Below are 20,242 nucleotides of genomic sequence, written 5' to 3' on the forward strand. Positions count from 1 at the left end.
TTTACCTCGTCAACTCTGGGTTTCGATCTTGCAACCTTTCGGTTACTAGTCCAACACTCTAACCAGGCTACCTGCCGCCCCAAAGAGTTGGGTAGGTTACTTTCTAAATGTAATCCGTTAGTTACTAGTTACCTGTCCAAAGTTGTAATTAGTAACGTAACTTTTGGATTACCCAAACTCAGTAATATAATCTGATTCCATTCTGTTTAAGATTACTTTCCCCTTAAGAGGCATTAGAAGAAGACAAAAATGTTGTTACCAATTGAACGACATCTATTGCAGGATAAATCAATGTTAAAGTTTACATAGCTGGCCATATATGGATGTTACATTTTACTTTATGGATTGGTTATGTAGGCTTCTTCTAACCCATCGCTTTCTACTACATATAATAATACGATTAAATTATATATTTACATTAAAAACCAAAGTCTATCAGAATTCCAGTCATTCCAATAAATGTTATACCCCTTGATCTTCAAGAATAGGACTTGGAAGTATAAATTAGCCAAATTGTTTTACCTGAGCATGACCCCAAAACTAAGGAGTTATTAGCCAGCCCTACTCTGTTGTTAATGATTTTGTCATCATGGAGAACTGATTGGGCTCATTGATTCGAGTTGAAAAAGAAATGCTGTGCTCATGGAATGGCATGCTTTGAGCACTACCGAAGAGAAAAAAAGCAGACTTGTATTCCACAGGCTTGGATCCGCACTGTGCTGCTATTTTTACTCTGTCCTCTGGTTTCAAAAACAATGATTGATAATCAGCTTAAACTTCTTGAATTCAACCATTATTGGGTTCAAATACATATTTTAATATTTGAACAGCCATCCACAACAACCACAATCCATAAGGCACAAATGGCTAAATGCGAGAGTAGCAGTGTAATTCACATCAATACGCTATGTAGATATCAATATCCGTATTGCCGTAGACTAAACCACTGCTGTCATCCTTACCTACAAGCGTTTATTCAAGTTGGATAATCGTTGGATGCCCGACAGCAGTTGCACCATTGGAAGACAGCTTGGACTGTAGCCCGCAAAAGCCTGTTCCTGCTACTTTTCCGCGATCCATCACACATTTGGCGTGTCATCATGTGGTCTCAGGCTTGTCAGACTCGCTCAGGTGGAACAAACATAAACTTGCACCTTTTTTCAATACTGATTTGAATGTCATTGAGAAAACAAGTGTTTTTTTTGTTTTGTTTTTCACAAACATCCTTTCTGAATTTAAAAGTAATCCTCTAAGTAATCATCTAGTTTTTTAAAAAGTATCTGTAATCTGATTACAATATTTTTACTGTTAATTTAACGGATTACAGTTAGATGTAAGGGATTACAAAAAAAACTAACTGATTACATGTAATCCGTTACTCCCCAACCCTGTCCATATAAACATAGTTGAGTTTGTATTGGTCTTTCATTGTAGTCTGGTTTGAGTATTTGAAAAACATGGACTTGTCCTTACTTCCACTTTGGAAGTATGCTGTGTGAAGTAGTGGGGCTTGTCTGCCAGCAGCAGGGTGTGATGTCCTGTGCTCCGCCAGTGAAGGACCAATAGTAGTCATGGCTCCTTTGTCTGACAGAGGGTGTGTAATGTAGAGCAGCGTGTATGTTTACTCTCTTCCACTCCATGAGACTCTCCTTCTAAAAAGGAGAGTCCAGTTGGCTCCACGACGTCTGTCTGTGAGCCATTTTTATTCCCCCCCCCCATCGCTTACGCTGCTCAGTGGCTGATAACTTTAGCCATTGGTGAGCTCCCGTTCCCCTAGCAACAAAGAGGCGAATAGAAAAGACAGAGGGGCGAATGCGTCTATTCTTAGAAACCAATTGAACAGGGTTTGGAGCACTGTGTGTGTGTATGTACGCTGTGGCTATGTTTGATGTGGGCTGCTGACCACTCCGCTAGCAGAGGCCAGTCCAGGGGAAAGGGTTAACGACAAGGGGATTTCAGTTTATCTCAGTCTGCCGACGTTGTGCACAAACGCCCCCCCCCCAGATCCGACTATGGCTGTCTGGCTCTGTGCACTCATGCCGTCAAGACATGTTTGTCAACATCTCTGTGTTGTGTGTGTGTGTGAATGTTTGTCCCCTCCTTGCTATGGCACCCAGAGCTTCTCTTTATGGTCATGTGTTGGGTATTTAACTCTTTTCCATAATGTTGGTGTCAGAGATGCTGCTCTGGACATTCAGGCTGTCCACTGCAGTCCGCACCACAATGTAAAGCACTGGTCTGGTGGTCTGATGTTCCCTAGCGTTGGTGTCCTACAGCAGACACCATTTAAACAAAAGCTTGTTTACGTGAGCTTAACTGCCCGCTCCGCCCTGCTAGCCCCCGGATTAGGTATTCCTCGGATTATTGCTACCTCCGATGACTTCCTCTATGGGGGGTTGGTTGGGTCATTGAAATGCCATGGGACTGTCTGCATCCCTTCTGCTTTTAGATGCTGTCGTCGTGGTCCATCAATCGGTCTTGAATTAATAGTGCATTGAACTCACAGCTTCATGTTAAATTAACGTTATTCATTTAAGTGTGCCTCTGAATTGTTTTTGTAAAAAAAGAGAATAATTAGGTGCTAGTCAAAACAATCGTACCACATGTTGGTTACTGTTTTAAAACAGTGAATATTGTGTAGTAGACAGAGGCACCATGGCCCCTTCAGATGAGGATGTTTTTTATTTTGGTGCAAAAGCTCCACTACGGTGCAGCTCATCAAGAATCCAGAACATGATGTGTGAGCCTGCTCCTCCCCCTGCAGGGTCCTCCAGCTCCGTGTTGGAGAGTTGTGCCTGGAGCCAAAGTCTCTCGTCTGCCGCCTTCTACTCCAGCAGAATTTAAATCACCCTTGCCCCGCCCTATCATCTTCCCTATTCCCTTTGAAGCAGCATGTTGGAGAGGGCTGTTTCCTGTTTGTAGCTCTGGGCCCAGCCATCCTCCAAACACTGAACTGGGTTGGGTTCAACTGGCATTATCCATCGTAGTACTGGGGTAGAGAGAGGGTGAGATACAAATTGTGGTTTGTTTATTTTTTGTGTCTGTGTATTGTTTCACAGCTGAGCTTAGGTGTGTGTGTATGTGTGTTTTATATTTATTATGGGTCCAAAGCTTTTTACTATCATTCTTTGTCATTGTTTTATAGTGTAGTTTCTTGTTCTTTTTATTCAGTTTAGTCACATGATTTCTCAATTTGCAATATATTTGCCAATCGGTTGTGCAGGCAGACTTATTTGCCATTCCTTTTACCTCCTCCCTCAACCATAAAATGTTTAAATTCCCCATCAATCCACGGGGACTTAAGTGTGTGTGTGTGTGTGTGTGTGTGCGCGCCAGCACGTTTCAAAGCTTGTGTCTGTGTGATTGAGAGGGAGGTTTAAGCGAGAAACCGACAGTGAGTAAGAGTGCAAGCGTGATCCAGTGCTTGCTTGTTTGTTTACTGTTGTAAGTTGTACTTATCTGTGGCATGTGTGGCCACTTGCTGTTGTAGTGCTGCTAGTGCAATGCCCGGCGGGGAGTGGAGGTGGTCACTGAGCAGTGGAGATCAGATCATGGCGTGACACAGCCCCAAAGCCCCCCTGTCACGACATCTGTGCGACCCAGTGCTGCACGTGCCAGGCCCTCTGCCCCCACCTCAAAACCCTGAAAATACAAATACCAGATTTAGGCTACCTCTGTTTTGGTGGCAAATTTTTGGCATGCCTTCCAAAGTCACTCAGTGAAATAGCTTCCAAATACTGAAACAGTTTTCTCAGTTAATGTATGTTGATGTGTTGTAAAACATGTCATAGGGCTGTAGACCAGCTACCCAAGTCGAAGGCGTCTGTGTGACACCCTAATCATCTGAATTCACATGGAAAAGTCTGCCTCCAGCATTATTTGACTAACCGCAAATAACTGTCTAAAAAGAAATAGAAAGTAATGAACTTTAAAATGCATTTTTTCCACCCCCAAAGACTGTCTGTTTGTTAGGTTAGCAGGTATCAGTGTTTGTTAAAGTTATAACACTGTCCCATGGTAGCTGCAACAACCCCCTCTGGATATTGCAGGGCTCCATCACCTCATATTTATCCTTATGTTCCTTCAAGGTCTTCTGTTAAGGGGTTTTCACATATAGTCCTCTTTAAAATAACGGATATCATATGTCTCATGAGGTCTTCTCACACTATTCAAACCACACAATCGAGTTATGAAGCTCTCTTAGCTTATAGATCACATTTCAAACAAATCTGAATTAAAAACTCCACACACATTTTGGTATTTCTGTGCATCCTTGACAAGCGCTAAAATCAATATCCCAAAACAGTGTCCAATATCCAAAAACGGCACACTTATTTTCTGCGAACCTGCGCATCACCATATTCTCTTTGTGGCACCAATGTGAGGATTTATGGCTGGGGAAACAGTGTTGCAGTAGTCTAGTGTGTGGTGCGGGAATAATGACAAGGGAACCTGGGAAGTTTAGTGTTCCAATTGCCCTACAAAAGGGAACTGGACAGTCGGAATTCTAGCGAACCGAACTCAGACCACACACTAACCCTGTCCCCTCGTTGGAAACATTTGTTTGATCTCATTAAGAGATTTCCTCATGGCTTTTGTCATTGTGGCAGGGATGAGGACCCCCCCCCCCCCCTGTGTTGATCTTTAACACCCTGTGGTATTTACTGCACACACATGTTTTTAGAAACATTCAGAATCCAAGAGGTTGAAGGTTTTTGTGTAATTTTGTTTTATCTTGACCCCCTTCCACATTGATCTTAGCTCGAGCACTGTTTATCAGGATGCATCCAGGATCCTTCTGAACGAGACCTCATCAAGATCAGTGGTTCTCTCTGTGGCAATTTCCACCCCTTTCCCTCTCTTCCTGGATTTTGTAATCTCTCCTTTACATCCCTAATCTCATTTGCTGGATCATCCATGTTTTTGTTTTCTTGTGTGTGGGGAGGTATTTGTTCCTGAACATTGTGTTGTGTTTTTCACACACAGTTTTGAACTATAGTTCGAATAAGTTTGATTATATGTTAATGTATTTGGTCCAGTTGGTTTCACATTGCCAAATGTCAAATGAACTAAAACTCCTAAACGAAAACACGTGTCCATGCAAGTAATTTGTTTATTGGACAAAAAATATATGAACACGTTTGTTACACGTTTGTTATTAAATCCCTCCTCTTCCCTGTGCGCCGCTTTTACAGAAAGATGTGGAGACGTTTACAGACATCGAGAAACTCTACCTCTACCTTAAGTTGCCTTCTGGTCCCAGCAACAGTGAAAAAAGGTAATTTATCCTTTTTTTCATTTGATTGAACAACATTTGTTTTGTGTCATGTCTGCATGTAGTTCCACGCCATTTGCACATGACTTAGCCTGTTGTTCATCTTCCCCATTAGCCTAGTAGCATAATATAGATGTTCTGCACCCTACCCCATCCCCACATCTACTACAATGCTTGTCAACATTAGATTGGACTGTTGTTATGTCAAACTCTGCTCGTTATGCTAAACTCTCTCCCTTAGAGCGCAAATAAGCTTTGGCTGTTTTTTTTTATTTTTATCATTGCATTGATTGATTTAATATTGAATTCCCACTTAGGACTACCCGTTAGATGTGTGTTCAAATATTCTCTTTTTAATAGAAAATAATCTTTGGCATTTAAAAAAAATAAAAAAAAAAATAAAAAAAATTGATTTGATATTGACTTCCCACTTGACTACCACCTGTGTGTGTGTTCTCATTGAAAGTCCTTACTTAATAACTTATTAATAACATCTTTCCTCAACCCTTCACATTTTACCTTTTAGCAAAATATGTAGATTTGTCTTCTCTCTCTCTCTAATGTATATTTGATCTGTTGTGTTTGTGTGTGTATATACATTCCAAATCGACCCTACCCCTACTCCCTAGGAATGTGTATTGATCTGAGATGATTGGATATGTATTAGGCCTAAGGAATACTATAATAGCTTTATTTCTGATGGGCTAAGAGGAATTTCCCCATATTGTTTGAACTTATCCAATCCTCTCACATCTCCCCAAGTGTCCAGGGGCAGTGGCTTGAAGTTAGTTTAGGATCAGGTGACACACAAACACACACACGCTGCTCATTGATGTTGTCAATATCATACAATGATCAATTCCTACTTGTTCTCCACATCTAATCCTCATCACCTCAACACCTCCACCCCAACACTCCACACGATGCCCATCAGGACTGAGAGAGGGTCTGCCAGTCCTGGAGAACTGTCATGGTACATAAAACCTCTCTCACTTACAACAGAGACATGAGGGTGATGTGTGTTGGTTGGGTTTGAAAAATGTGGTGGGAAAGGTACATCCGACAGTCAGGTTATTTACAATACTGCTCTCCTGCTTTCTCTAGCAGTGATCAGAGCTCCATGTCATCAAGCCGCACTCAGCAGATGCACGCGTTCAACTGGATCCGCAATCACCTAGAGGAACACCCAGAAACCTCTCTGCCAAAACAGGAGGTCTATGACGAGTACAAGTGGGTATCTGACTGAGAAAGGGGACATAGGGAAGTGTGAATCTAAGGGGACTTTGTCCAGCTCGGGTCATTTTCAAATCAATAACACTGTTCAATACAAACAAAAATCTGTCCTGTTTTGATGTTCTGGAAAGGGACACCACACCAATTTAGAAACATATTGATAGCACTGTGTACAGGTATTTTAGGTTCAATTCCATTCCAGGTGGAAATAAATGGATTTACTTTTGATTTCCATGAGTACTTTACTTCTAAGAGTTTTCACAAGAACAAGGTACACATTTGTATGGCCGTTTTATTTTATGACATGAGATACATGTTATGAAAGTACATAACATTTGGCTGTTACTAAATAAATAAACCTTTACCAGACACTGCCAGCTATGAAGGATCTACATACTGCCAGCCAAAGCAGCAATATAAATAGATGCAGAAAGCATGGGAAAAGATTTGCACCATGTGTTGGTAACACTAGAACGGAAAGTCTGAAATGCTATGTGACTGTTATGTAACACACAGTTTGACTTACTCATTCACTGCAATTGAAAGTACTAATAATGGTTCAGATTTCTTTGGGAACGTCTTCACCCAGATGTCACTGTTTTGATATGATTGTCTTTATTTGATATTTAACAGTTTATTTGGTTTTACTGAGATTTCCAATGCCTTGTCTGTCTGTCTGTCTGTCTGCCTCTGTCTGGTTTGTTTGTTTGTTTCAGGAGCTATTGTGACAATCTCTGCTACCACCCATTGAGTGCGGCGGACTTTGGAAAGATCATGAAAAATGTATTTCCAAACATGAAGGCACGTCGACTTGGCATGAGAGGCAAATCAAAATATCCTTCACTGGAATCGTTTGTAGTGAACAATCTGGCCTCTCTGGACTCTGGTCGCAGAACATCTGTTGTGTCAGTTCATGGAGCCTCTAAATATAGAACTGAAATTAAATCAAATAAAGCGGCCTCTGCCTGGAGAGTAGTATAGTAGGACAGAGACACTTAGGGGAATCACTGTGTTCTTGACCTTCAGGAAACAATTTGTGAAATGTCTTTTCCATGAGATCACGACTCTAGACTTGGCAAAGATACAGTCTCCAATGAGATTAGCGTCCGTTAAATTAGTAAAGTGACAAGTGACTTCGTCCTTATTTTGTTGAGGTGGAAAATAGAATAGTATAAAATACTTGCATATGCATGCAGTTTTTATTTTCAATGCAGAGTCTTTCTGAAATAGACCTTGTTTTTATATGGTGGTTGCAATAGCAACTGAAACTCAAAAGTAAAATCAGATCATCTTGAGCTGTGGCTTGCTTCGTCATCTATATCTCCCTTTTTTAAATGAACTATTTTCTTTTTCCAAGTGTAATACACACTCTACAAAGGTACAAGTTAATTCAAGGTCACAGTCTTGGACCTGTTTGTCTATTTTATTATTTGTTTTGTGTGAGTCATTCATAACTGTGCTATAACTCTGAGTAGCTCTTTGCCTGGTTGTGTGAGACACCTCCTAAGTGTATGCAAGTGTTCAGCAGGGAGCACCTGCTGTCACACTCTCACACACCAGAATCTGATAAAAGTCTAGCTCTCACCACAAATCCACAGTGCCTTATTTTGGCAGTGGAGTTGGTCACAGCTCCGAAGGTTGGAGGGGGAAGAGAAGGTTCAGTGGGAGTGTGAGAGGCCTGAGGGGCTGAGGGATTAGTAGTGGAGTGACTAGTGACTGATGCTGACTGGGAGATAGCTGTCTCAGCTTCGGGTGACAAGGCGCTTCCTCAGATCTGTCTGAGTGACAGCTGACCTTCTGCCCTGAGGTACAGTGCCTTGCGAAAGTATTCGGCCCCCTTGAACTTTGCGACCTTTTGTCACATTTCAGGCTTCAAACATAAAGATATAAAACTGTATTTTTTTTGTGAAGAATCAACAACAAGTGGGACACAATCATGAAGTGGAATGACATTTATTGGATATTTCAAACTTTTTTAACAAATCAAAAACTGAAAAATTGGGAGTGCAAAATTATTCAGCCCCCTTAAGTTAATACTTTGTAGCGCCACCTTTTGCTGCGATTACAGCTGTAAGTCGCTTGGGGTATGTCTCTATCAGTTTTGCACATCGAGAGACTGACATTTTTTCCCATTCCTCCTTGCAAAACAGCTCGAGCTCAGTGAGGTTGGATGGAGAGCATTTGTGAACAGCAGTTTTCAGTTCTTTCCACAGATTCTCGATTGGATTCAGGCCTGGACTTTGACTTGGCCATTCTAACACCTGGATATGTTTATTTTTGAACCATTCCATTGTAGATTTTGCTTTATGTTTTGGATCATTGTCTTGTTGGAAGACAAATCTCTGTCACAGTCTCAGGTCTTTAGCAGACTCCATCAGGTTTTCTTCCAGAATGGTCCTGTATTTGGCTCCATCCATCTTCCCATCAATTTTAACCATCTTCCCTGTCCCTGCTGAAGAAAAGCAGGCCCAAACCATGATGCTGCCACCACCATGTTTGACAGTGGGGATGGTGTGTTCAGGGTGATGAGCTGTGTTGCTTTTACGCCAAACATAACGTTTTGCATTGTTGCCAAAAAGTTCCATTTTGGTTTCATCTGACCAGAGCACCTTCTTCCACATGTTTGGTGTGTCTCCCAGGTGGCTTGTGGCAAACTTTAAACGACACTTTTTATGGATATCTTTAAGAAATGGCTTTCTTCTTGCCACTCTTCCATAAAGGCCAGATTTGTGCAATATACGACTGATTGTTGTCCTATGGACAGAGTCTCCCACCTCAGCTGTAGATCTCTGCAGTTCATCCAGAGTGATCATGGGCCTCTTGGCTGCATCTCTGATCAGTCTTCTCCTTGTATGAGCTGAAAGTTTAGAGGGACGGCCAGGTCTTGGTAGATTTGCAGTGGTCTGATACTCCTTCCATTTCAATATTATCGCTTGCACAGTGCTCCTTGGGATGTGCAGGTGCATTTATACGGAGACTTGATTACACACAGGTGGATTGTATTTATCATCATTAATCATTTAAGTCAACATTGGATCATTCAGAGATCCTCACTGAACTTCTGGAGAGAGTTTGCTGCACTGAAAGTGAAGGGGCTGAATAATTTTGCACGCCCAATTTTTCAGTTTTTGATTTGTTAAAAAAGTTTGAAATATCAAATAAATGTCGTTCCACTTCATGATTGTGTCCCACTTGTTGTTGATTCTTCACAAAAAAATACAGTTTTATATCTTTATGTTTGACGCCTGAAATGTGGCAAAAGGTCGCAAAGTTCAAGGGGGCCGAATACTTTCGCAAGGCACTGTATGTTTCTTACCCTATCCTATGGGGAAATCCCAGTCTCTTATGTCTAGAATGGTCCCTAAAGCCCTGCTCTTTACAGACAAACAAGCAACACATTTTATCAAATCCATAAATTAACTCTTAAATGTTTGACAGTTCAGTTTTTTTGACCTTAACCTCTGCTCACATACTGCTATAGTGGACTGAGGAAGAAAGCCTTTGTCCACATGCCATCTTTACCGAACCTGGAGTTACATAAAACAGGGGACGGGGTAAGTTGTCTGTCTGCCTTCCTCTCAAGGTCTTTACCGTACTTATTTATTTTCTTAAATCTATTTAAATAAGAAATTTTTGCCTAACTGTAGTCCAACCAAAACATAACTTTATTTAATGTAACGTGTTAAGAAAAGGACCACATTTTGAGGCTTCATATTGAACTAAAAGTAATACAGGGATATATATGACTTTAATTCTTAACACCTGTACATGTGCCCATGTTGTGCTTCAGTGTGAGGTGCTGGAGGCCTCAGGTCAGCTGTGCAGTGCGGAGGAAGAGGTGCGCTCTGCGGCCTGTGGCCTGGTGTGTGAGTGGGCCCAGAAGGTGCTGAGTCGCCAGTTTGATGCTGTGGAGGACCTGGCTCGCTTCCTCCTCAACAGCCACTACATCGGCACCAAATCTGTGGCAGCCCTCACGGTCATGACTGGTACACCAACAGGTGACAATACAATACAGTGCATTTGTAAAGTATTCAGAACCCTTGACTTTTTCTATATTTTGTTGTTACGGCCTTATTTTTAAAATGACTAAGCAAAAAACGGTTTTTAGGTATTTTTGCAAATGTATTCAAAATTAAACTGATTTGCATACGTATTCAGACCCTTTACTTAGTTCTTTGTTGAAGCACCTTTTGGCAGCTATTAGAGCCTAGAGTCTTCTTGGGTATGACGTTACAAGATGGCACACCTGTATTTGGGGAGTTTCTCCCCTTCTTCTCTGCAGATCCTCTCAAGCTCTGTCAGGTTGGATGGGGAGCGTCGCTGCAAAGCTATTTTCAGGTCTCCAGAGATGTTCAAGTCCAGGCTCTGGCTGGGCCACTCAAGGACATTCAGAGACTTGTCCCAAAGCCAGTCCTGTGTTGTCTTTTCTGTGTGCTTAGGGTCGTTGTCCTGTTGGAAGGTGAACCTTCGGCCCAGTCTGAGGTCCTGTGTGCTCTGGAGCAGGTTTTCATCAAGGATCTCTCTCTACTTTGCTCCGTTCAATTTTCCCTCGATCCTGACTTGTCTCCCAGTCCCTGCCGCTGAAAAACATCCCCACCGCATGATGCTGCCACCACCATGCTTCACTGTAGGGATGGTGCCAAGTTTCCTCCAGGCGTGATGCTTGGCATTCAGGCCAAAGAATTCAATCTTGGTTTCATCAGACCAGAGAATTGTCTTTCTCATGGTCTGCGAGTCTTTAGGTGCCTTTTTGGCAAACTCCAGGCGGGATGTCATGTTCCTTTTACTGAGGAGTGGCTTCCGTCTGGCCACTCTACCATAAAGGCCTGATTGTTGGAGTGCTGCAGAGATTGCTGTCCTCCTTGGAAGGTTCTCCCTTGTCCACAGAGGAACTCTGGAGCTCTGTCAGAGTGACCATTGGGTTCTTGGTCACCTCCCTGACCAAGGCCCTTCTCCACCGATTTGTTCAGTTTTGCCTGGCGGCCAGCTCCATAATGAGTCTTGGTGATTCTAAACTGCTTCCATTTAAGAATGAGGGAGGCCACTGTGTTCTTGGGGACCTTCAATGCTGCAGACATGTTTCAGTACCCCAGATCTGCGCCTCGACACAATTCTGTCTCAGAGCTCTACGGACAATTCCTTTGACATCATGGCTTGGTTTTTGCTATGACATGCACTGTCAACTGTGGGACCTTATATAGACAGGGGTCTGAATACTTATGTCAATAAGGTATCTGTTATTTTTTATACATTTTCAAAAATGTATAGAAACCTGTTTTTGCTTTGCCATTTTAGAATAAGGCTGTAACGTAAAAAAGTCAAGGGATCTGAATACTGTCAGTATGCACTGTATGTGTTGATAGTCAAACTTCACTTTTCCTTTCACTGCCTCATGTATGGTGAACAGTGAAATGTTTCCATCTAGTGGCAGATTCTTCTCATTGACCTGCTATAGTGCATTTACTTACCTCCTCCTGTCAGTCCCTAAAAGCCATCCCATTGGTTACAGATGTCAATTCAATGTCTATTCCACATTGGTTTAATTTCATTGAAATTATGTGGAAACAACATTGATTCAACCAGTGTGTGCCCAGTCTGATAATTATGCTTCCTGCAAAATAGAAGTTGCTTTGCCTAGGAGGACCGTGACAATTTGTTTACCCAAAATATGTGTTAACCTGTTTGTCTTCCTCTGTCTCCTCCCTTTAGGAGTTAAAACGCCACTCCCATCCTCAGCATTTGCACCCACAGCTGAAGCCCACTCCTTCCAGTCCCAAGTGAAGACCCTGCCCTCTCCCTCCATCGATGCCAAGCAGCAGCTCCAGCGGAAGATCCAGAAGAAGCAGCAGGAGCAGATGCTGCACTCCCCCCTCCCCGGAGAGGCTCAGGCCAGGCGGGCTGACGGGGGCACGCCTGGGGTCGGCTCCATTACCTGTAGAAGCCCAGCCCTGCTCTCCCCACATCCCACCATTGGCATTATGGTAGCTGCAGTCCCCAGCCCCATCACGGTAAGCCAAGCTGGTATTCTACTTCTGTTTGTCTAAGCTTACTCAATATATCCCACTGTCTTTGCAGTGTTCCTGTTACACATCTATACAAGCGACAACTTTGTGTTGCCTATATCACATGCAACAGAAGCTATTCATAACTGCAGTTATGAAGGTGTTGCATACGTTTACATCTTATTAATACTTTTTTGTGTCATGTTTTGCTTTGCTGTAAATGCAGGTACAAAGGAGCAGGCAGCTGATGTCCCCCAGTCCTGTGGGAACTTCGGAGGGCAAGATTCTGCCTGTCAACTTCCAAGTGGTGACCCAGTCAATGCAGCCAGTCAAGTGTCCCAAGACCCCTCAGAATATCCCAGCCAGCCCTGTGGGGGACCGCTCTGCCCGGCACCGGTATGCCCAGATCCTGCCTAAACCCTCAGCCACCAGCGCCATCACCCTGCGCTCGCCCCCCACCCTGCTCATCACCAACAGCCCCATCAAGACCGTGATGCAGCCCACACCCCACATCAGCTCTGTCAACGTGGTCAAGATGACTACCATATCCCTGGCTCCCAACTGCAGTACTACAACCACCCTAACCAACACCACCTTAAGGCCTGCCTCTGCTGGCATGGGCAGCACTGTAGCCCTGGAGGAGAGCAGACCCAGCCCACGGGCCAGGAGTGGCTCTGCGGCGCCCATCCTGTCCCCCTTAGCCAGGTCAGGCCGGGCCACCACCACCCCTACCATCGACATCAAGATGATGGAGGGTGAAGCCATAAGTGAGGGCAGTCCGGCCCTGGGTGCTAGCAGGCTTACTATGGCTCAGGAAGCTGCAGGGGGGCAGAGGGCTGGAGGAGCTGTACCAAGGGCTGCCAGTGTGCCCACGCCTCACACTAAAGGCTCCCTGGGACTGGAGGCAATGGCTGGAACCAAATGCAACGTAAAGTCCTCTTTGAGCAACAACCCTGTGGCAGCTACAGCTGGTAGCAATAATAACACCAATAACGAAAGCACTTTGTATTTGACGGTCTCCAATCAGAATACCAGCACCACTCTGTCACCCAATGGCGGCACTGTTGCCACATCACTCATCGCCTCCAAGAGCCCCAGGAAGCGCCCAGGCATCGGCCCAGAGTTTTATCCCACGCCTGTCAAAAGGGTCTTCATCTCCCAGCAGCCTCTTGGGGGTTCCGATGGTTACAGACATGGGATTGGTGCAGGAGTGAAGAAACTCCCCAGGGCAGGAACCCCGGTCAGACCTGAAAGTGCACCAGCCATCGGTAAAGTTACTGTGAAACTGAACTCCACTGTCCCAACTCGAATCCTGTCACTCTCTGATTCCCCTATCGGAACCAGAGGCTTCCAGACTGTTGTCAAGCCACAGAACTCCGTGCAGAGAAGAGACACTCCGACCACCATGGACACTAGTAGCATCGGCAACGTTAGTGCCCCGGCTGGTCATGCACGAATTCAGCACCAGCAGCACATGACGGGTAACATGCAATCCATGCCCAACAGCTCTGCCCTACTGGAGCAGTCTGCTGTGAGTGACCTAAGCAACACCATGTGGGTCGGGGGCCAGCTGGAGGGAGGTAAACAACCGCAGCAGCAGGCCTACGCCCAGCAGATCACAGACCACAAGCAGGCATCCACACCGGTCATGGAGCCCCTGGCCATGATGGGCCAGGCCCCAGACTCTAGCCAGCTCTCCATGCAGACAGACATGGACTACTTCCATTTCAATGATGACGATATGACCCAGGACAGCATTGTGGAGGAGCTGGTGCAGATGGAGGAGCAGATGAAGCTCAACAGCAGTCTGCAGGCCTTCGGAGCTGATGTGACGGTGCAAGGCCATCAGTCTGTAATACAGGGCAACATAATGTCCTCCAACCAGACAGTGACCCCTTACTACCAATCAGTACACAGCAGCACCACCCCTGTCCACACCCCCACCCCAACTCCCACACCCACCTCTGAGATGATGGGAGGAGGCCAGGGCTTGACCAGGGAGAGTCCCTGCTCCCGCATGGCCCCTACCACCCCGGTGGACAGTGCCCTGGGGAGCAGCCGACACACCCCCATCGGCACTCCACACTCCAACTGCAGCGGCAGCGTGCCCCCCAGCCCTGTGGAGTGCAGGAACCCCTTTGCCTTCACTCCCATTAACTCCAGCATTACAGGCTACCACGACGGCAGCATTGTCTCCAGTAGCCCCGTCAAGCCCATGCAGAGGCCCATGGCTACTCACCCAGACAAGGCCAAACTGGAGTGGATGAACAATGGTTACAACAACAGCGGGGGGAACTCCATCAACGGCATCAGTATCCTCCCCAGCTATCAGGACCTGGTTGACGACCACTTCCGAAAGCCCCATGCCTTCGCCATCCCTGGCCAGTCCTATCAGTCTCAGACGCGGCACTACGGCCGCCTGACACCCATCTCTCCGGTGCAGCAGCAGGCAGCCAGTATGGCCAACCTGAACAAGCAGGAGGGCTTCGCTGTGCCCGCCCCTCTGGACAACAAGGCCACCAGCACATCCTCAGCAGGCGGGACCTTCCGCTGTCGTAGTGTGAGCCCTGCTGTGCGACAGCGAAACCTGAGTGGCAACCAGGGCCTGCAAAACATCCCCCGAACAGTAGTGTCCCCCTTCACCTCCCCCGTGATCCCCGAGATGATCAACATCTTCGCCAACAGCCATGGGGACGTCAGCGTCAGCAGCATGGCACAGAGGAGCCAGTCTGTGCCTGTCAATGTGATGATGCAGACAGAGGTGCTGCCCATGCAGGGCCAGACCAACAGCAAAAAGATCACCAACGTGCTCCTGAGCAAGATGGACGGGGACAGTGACGACGCGGTGCGGGGCCTGGGCATCAACAACCTGCCGTCCAACTACACAGCCCGCATGAACCTCACCCAGATCTTAGAGACCACACCCAGCTTCCCCAGCAGTGCCAACTACCAGACTCTGACTTCCAACGCTCCGAATGCGTACGAGTTTCAGAAGCCAGGTTACCTCATGAAGAACTCTAGGAACGAACAGATGAGTCTCTCAGCAGGTGACAGCCAAGCACAATCAGCTACTGGAGAAGAGCAGCATCAGCAGAGCCAGCCTATGCTAGTGGCCCAGAAACTTCAACAGCAGCAGCTAGATTTCAGTACCACTGTTAAAGACCTCTTAGCGGACGGCAGCCTTACTCCTGGCAATCGGCTCGTGAGACAGGTGTCAGAACTCAACGCTGTGGGGTCTGATTTTCGACTGACCTCTGATCTTTCCAGTAGCATCAATGACCTGAACAATTTGGACACAAACCTTCTGTTTGACCCCAATCAGCAGCAGGGACAATATGAAGACTCTACACTGGAGGAACTGAAGAATGATCCGCTGTTCCAGCAGATTTGCAGCGAGACTGCGAATTCCAATGGATTTGATTGGCTGGAAAGTAAAGACCAGCCCACAGTCGGGTTAATGGGTTAATATGGGCTCTGCTTTTATTTCATGAGGGTGAAATAGTTTTTAAAAAATCATCTTTGTAATTATTCACATTGACATTGTATAGCACACTGCAACACTCTGGAAACAATGACTTTTGTCCAGTCTAAGTGCCAGGCTGAACATAAATGATCACTCTTACAAATATGCTGGTTTTCTCTCACAGCTCATTGCTGGTGCTGACTCATCCATTTCTCCCTCTTTAGACATCAAGTCATTCAAGAGCATTTAAATCAAGACAGTAGTAGAACAAGTATTTTTACATTTTCAGGAGGACACAGAAGATATGAAGAGATCTCTTAAAGATTACAAACATCTATCATTTTGGTTAATATTTTTGTTCAGGAGCTCTTGACTAAAACAAGAGGTTTGGCAAATAATTGGTAACTTTTCCTCCCTCTGTAAATTGTTTTACTTCCATTGAGATAAAGTCTATATTCAGATGTATCAGACAAATCATTTGGAACTGCTTTAGAAGCATACTGTTGTGCAAGAATGTTAAATGGGGTGTATGTTCACCTAATATGCCCCTGTCCATCTCAATGAAGAGTTGAGATACCGAGACTATTGTATGTACAGTACATGACCTTGAGTGGGAATTTGCAGTAGCATGCAGTGGTACTAATGTTTCTCATTGTTTCAAGTCTTCTTAAGGATTGCAGGTGCTTCCAGGTGCAAGACAAATCAATGGTTTAAAAAATTCCCCCATAATCTGTAAATAAAAATGATCATTGGTCTACTTAAAGACCCATGTTTTATATATTTCCACACTGAGGTTGGAATAATACTGTGAAAATTAAATATTGCCCTTTTTAGTGTAGGAGCTGTTTGAAAAGACCTCCTGAAACGTCAGCCTGTTTTGGTGAGATTTTTGGCCTGCATGGTGACATCACCAGGCAGTACATTTAGTTAATAGACCAATAAGAGTTCCAAACCTTCTGCCAATAACAGCTAGTTTTTAGGTTTCCCCTCCCCACTCAGTCCTAGCAAAATTCTTGCTTGAGAATTTGTTCTTTGCCAAGAAGCTATTTTAGTTACTTTTTGACCATTGTTTTCAATTAAATCACAGTAAGGTACTTAAAGAAAGGATTTGATATTGAGATAAAAACTGGACCTTTTAACGTACATTGTTTGCAATGATCTTGAGGCAAACTAGTTCCATTCTCTCAGAATTAGTATTTTTACAAGTAGGAAAACGGCAGCTGTTTGAAAAGGAATCTGTGTGACTACAGAATATTATTCAAACTATAGATTTAAAGGTCAAGATATACTGTCTGTATACTAAACTTGTCAGAAGATGTCTGATTGTCCATTTTGCTGACACGTTATGCAAACTTGACAAATAAGATATTGACCACTCAAATTCCAGTGTGCATGGTACAAAAAATATAGCCTAGGAAATTGAAATTTGATTGATGTATGGCTTTTCACCTTTTCAAATTTCCTCATGTCCCCCAGTAGTTAATGCACTTTGAGTACAGCGAAACTGAGAGCAGGTAGCTGAAGAACAACAAATGTTATCTGTTAATGGTGTCATTTTTTTAGGCTTGCTTCACACACATTTTGCCCTGCTGACGTTCTTACTGTATTTGAGCTCCCCAGTGTCAAAAGGAAAGGATTGGTTTGTTTGGAATAGTGTGGGTTTATGAGACTTAAAACAATCATAATAGAGACCTGTAATGGGGATAGCTTGCACTTTAGTGGCTGCAGAACTAAAGGGGATGGACTTTAAGATGGAGCTCAAAAGACAGTTAAATCTTGTACTTAAAACGTATAATGCAGAAGATGACCTTTTTCACCTATATCGATTTTTTTTAAGACTTGTGTAGGGCACTGGTGGGGATTGTTTTATTTACCTTTGTGACTATTTAGCAGGTATCATCTTAATTAACATAAATATATTGATTTAAGGAAGTGGAGGAATATATGAATAGGAATTTAACCTTATGACACCCCTATACCAAAGTATATTGACTGGAGATGACCCTGCCCTGTTTCAGTCATGTATCTATTTGGGGAAAAATGACTTTCCTGGTTCTGATTTATTTTAAAACTATGCATTTTTTACTTATCAAAGCGGCTGCTACTGTCAAAGTAGGTTACTGCAGGTTTATGTAAATGTATGTCGTTTTCCACTTCTCTTTTTATTTGTTTCATATGTGTTACATACATTCAGTAAAACATGTGATGGATATGAAGTCATTTAGATTAAATTAAATTAGTTTTCCTTCTATGGTAAATTCAAACATATTATGCCATTGGATATTCAAAGTCCTTCCTATAAAAAAAGCCACTAAAGTGCATAATTTACTGTCATACATTGAAAGCTATTCCCCGTACATTAGTCTAGATCCAGTAGAAAATACAATACTATGGAATACTGTAATACAGAATTACATAAACATTTGTATAAATTGTCCTTTTCTTGAATAATGTTCTTGTTGAGTTCATTAATGCACTGCATTTTATTCGAACAGTGAAGGGACGTGTTTCACCTGGAGTCAAAAAAGGCATTTAGTGGTAAAGTACGGGTCATCTATTGCAGGTTTAAATGGCTTATAGTATAGTGAAGAACAGTGTGTGAATAAGGCATGCAACTCATAAAGGGAATAGCTAATTGGTCAGATCCTGTGGTTTTTATGAGCTTTTAATCTTCTGAGCCTTATATCCATACCAAAGAAAAACTAATTAGTGAGAGAGAAAAAAGCATTAAATAGGATTTTTTTTTTTTTAGAAGAAGAACCCACAAAATTCCCAGCATTTGCCTGTTTGCCTGACATCCGTCAAATACCTTTTATATGGCCATTTGGAATTGTCCTTATTTCAAGTAGGATGGTTGAAAATAAATAATTTGAGGAAATTTTGAAACTGGCAACTGATCTGTAGCACTGGAAAACATGCTGAAAACCACACTACTGTTCTGGTTTATAAAAACCAATGTAGCAGGACAATATTGGGGTTAATTCAGTTGAAGTGTTCCTCTCATTTTGAATCCCACAGATTGTACATATGAAAGCTCTGACACTGTATTGTTATAACTTAAACTGGTTCTGTGCACCTGCACCCTCTGAAATGCTATATTGGTGATTTTGGATCAGGAGCCAGCTAAACTGTGCTTGTGTGTTTGGCTGCTGGCACCCTTTCTTGTACAGATAATGCTGTTTTTTTCTAAACTTGTTTTTTTTGTTTGCTTCCTGAGATTTATATTGGTTGGCTTTTTACAGAAAATGTCTGCTTCGAGTGAGAAAATAGCATGGGTATTTAAAAAAAGTATTATATATTACCAGGTTGCATAGCTATCTTTCTCTGACAGATTTTGTGCCCAGAACATTGCAATGGACATCGGAATGTCATGGTTAAAATTTCAACCAGCTTTGAAGGTTCATGTTATTGCACTAAACATTTAATGAACCCAGGCTTTGGCACCTATTTTAGGACAAATGCATCAATTGAAGCTCCCCAAATATTTTTTTAAAGAGCTTAACTACGTGAAAAAATTCTATACAGAAGTGTCAATTAAAAAAATTAACGCTAATTGTCTTGTGTAGCAATGTACATTAATCTCAATGAGATACTTTTTTTTTTTTTTTTTACTTCATTCTCATGAGAATATGAAACTCAATTTAAAGAAACATTTTAACAAATATTCTCAAATAAATCTTTCACATTGTTAAATGATATGTGTGCATGTTTGTAGAATTCTATTGTACAAAGTATTTGTAACCACTTTGCTGTAATTCAGGATTGGTCCTGTCAATCTGAACAGAAAGGTATAGCGACTCACAAGTTACTTGCATTGTTTGATGTTTACTAATTCAGAGTAATATTTGTTCTGTATGTTCAGGTTTTGAATCTGTTCTTTTTATTTAGATGTTTTTACTTTTTTTATGTAACTCTGTGAAATAGTTTTTTCTTTCAGAAACCATTGAAAATAAGCACTGATGTTTGTACTTAAACGAAGACTAATCCTGTCTGTTCTTCTTTAAGTGCACAGGGGTAGCTGAGTCCTGTGCTGTACCTTTCACAGACCTGGTATAAAGTCCCTTTAACCCTCTTCTTCATCTAGATCTGTAGAAATACCCTATGCCGTCTTGTTGTTGTCTAGTGTACAGCAGACCGTACAGTAATTTGATAAAGTTGCTATAGCATTTCAGCAAAGTTTCCTTCTTTTTTAATTGAAAGTGCTCACTGATGTTGAGATTTTTTTTAAAGGGTTTTAAAAACCAATAAACTTTTTTTTAAGTACTTGGA

The 20,242-nt window shown here is 43.1% G+C and overlaps 1 protein-coding gene across 5 annotated transcripts in view; it reads left to right on the forward strand.

Moving 5' to 3' along the window:
* Positions 1–20,242, forward strand: part of LOC110526423 (DNA-binding protein RFX7) — a 43,386-nt gene extending 23,144 nt beyond the window's left edge. The window contains exons 3-10 of one of the 5 annotated variants that reach the window (XM_036980818.1): positions 5,196–5,278; positions 6,210–6,248; positions 6,380–6,505; positions 7,225–7,341; positions 9,978–10,062; positions 10,299–10,494; positions 12,218–12,516; positions 12,737–20,242. In XM_036980818.1, the coding sequence (XP_036836713.1) occupies positions 5,196–5,278; positions 6,210–6,248; positions 6,380–6,505; positions 7,225–7,341; positions 9,978–10,062; positions 10,299–10,494; positions 12,218–12,516; positions 12,737–15,976 (4,185 nt within the window). In that variant the 3' untranslated portion in view covers positions 15,977–20,242. Of the gene's footprint in view, positions 1–5,195; positions 5,279–6,209; positions 6,249–6,379; positions 6,506–7,224; positions 7,342–9,977; positions 10,063–10,298; positions 10,507–12,217; positions 12,517–12,736 lie in introns of all 5 variants that reach the window. The other 4 variants (XM_021607390.2, XM_021607391.2, XM_021607392.2 and 1 more) reach the window with 4 other exon arrangements.

The sequence above is a fragment of the Oncorhynchus mykiss genome, chromosome 6, assembly GCF_013265735.2.
Source record: "Oncorhynchus mykiss isolate Arlee chromosome 6, USDA_OmykA_1.1, whole genome shotgun sequence".
NCBI classification, from domain to species: domain Eukaryota; kingdom Metazoa; phylum Chordata; class Actinopteri; order Salmoniformes; family Salmonidae; genus Oncorhynchus; species Oncorhynchus mykiss.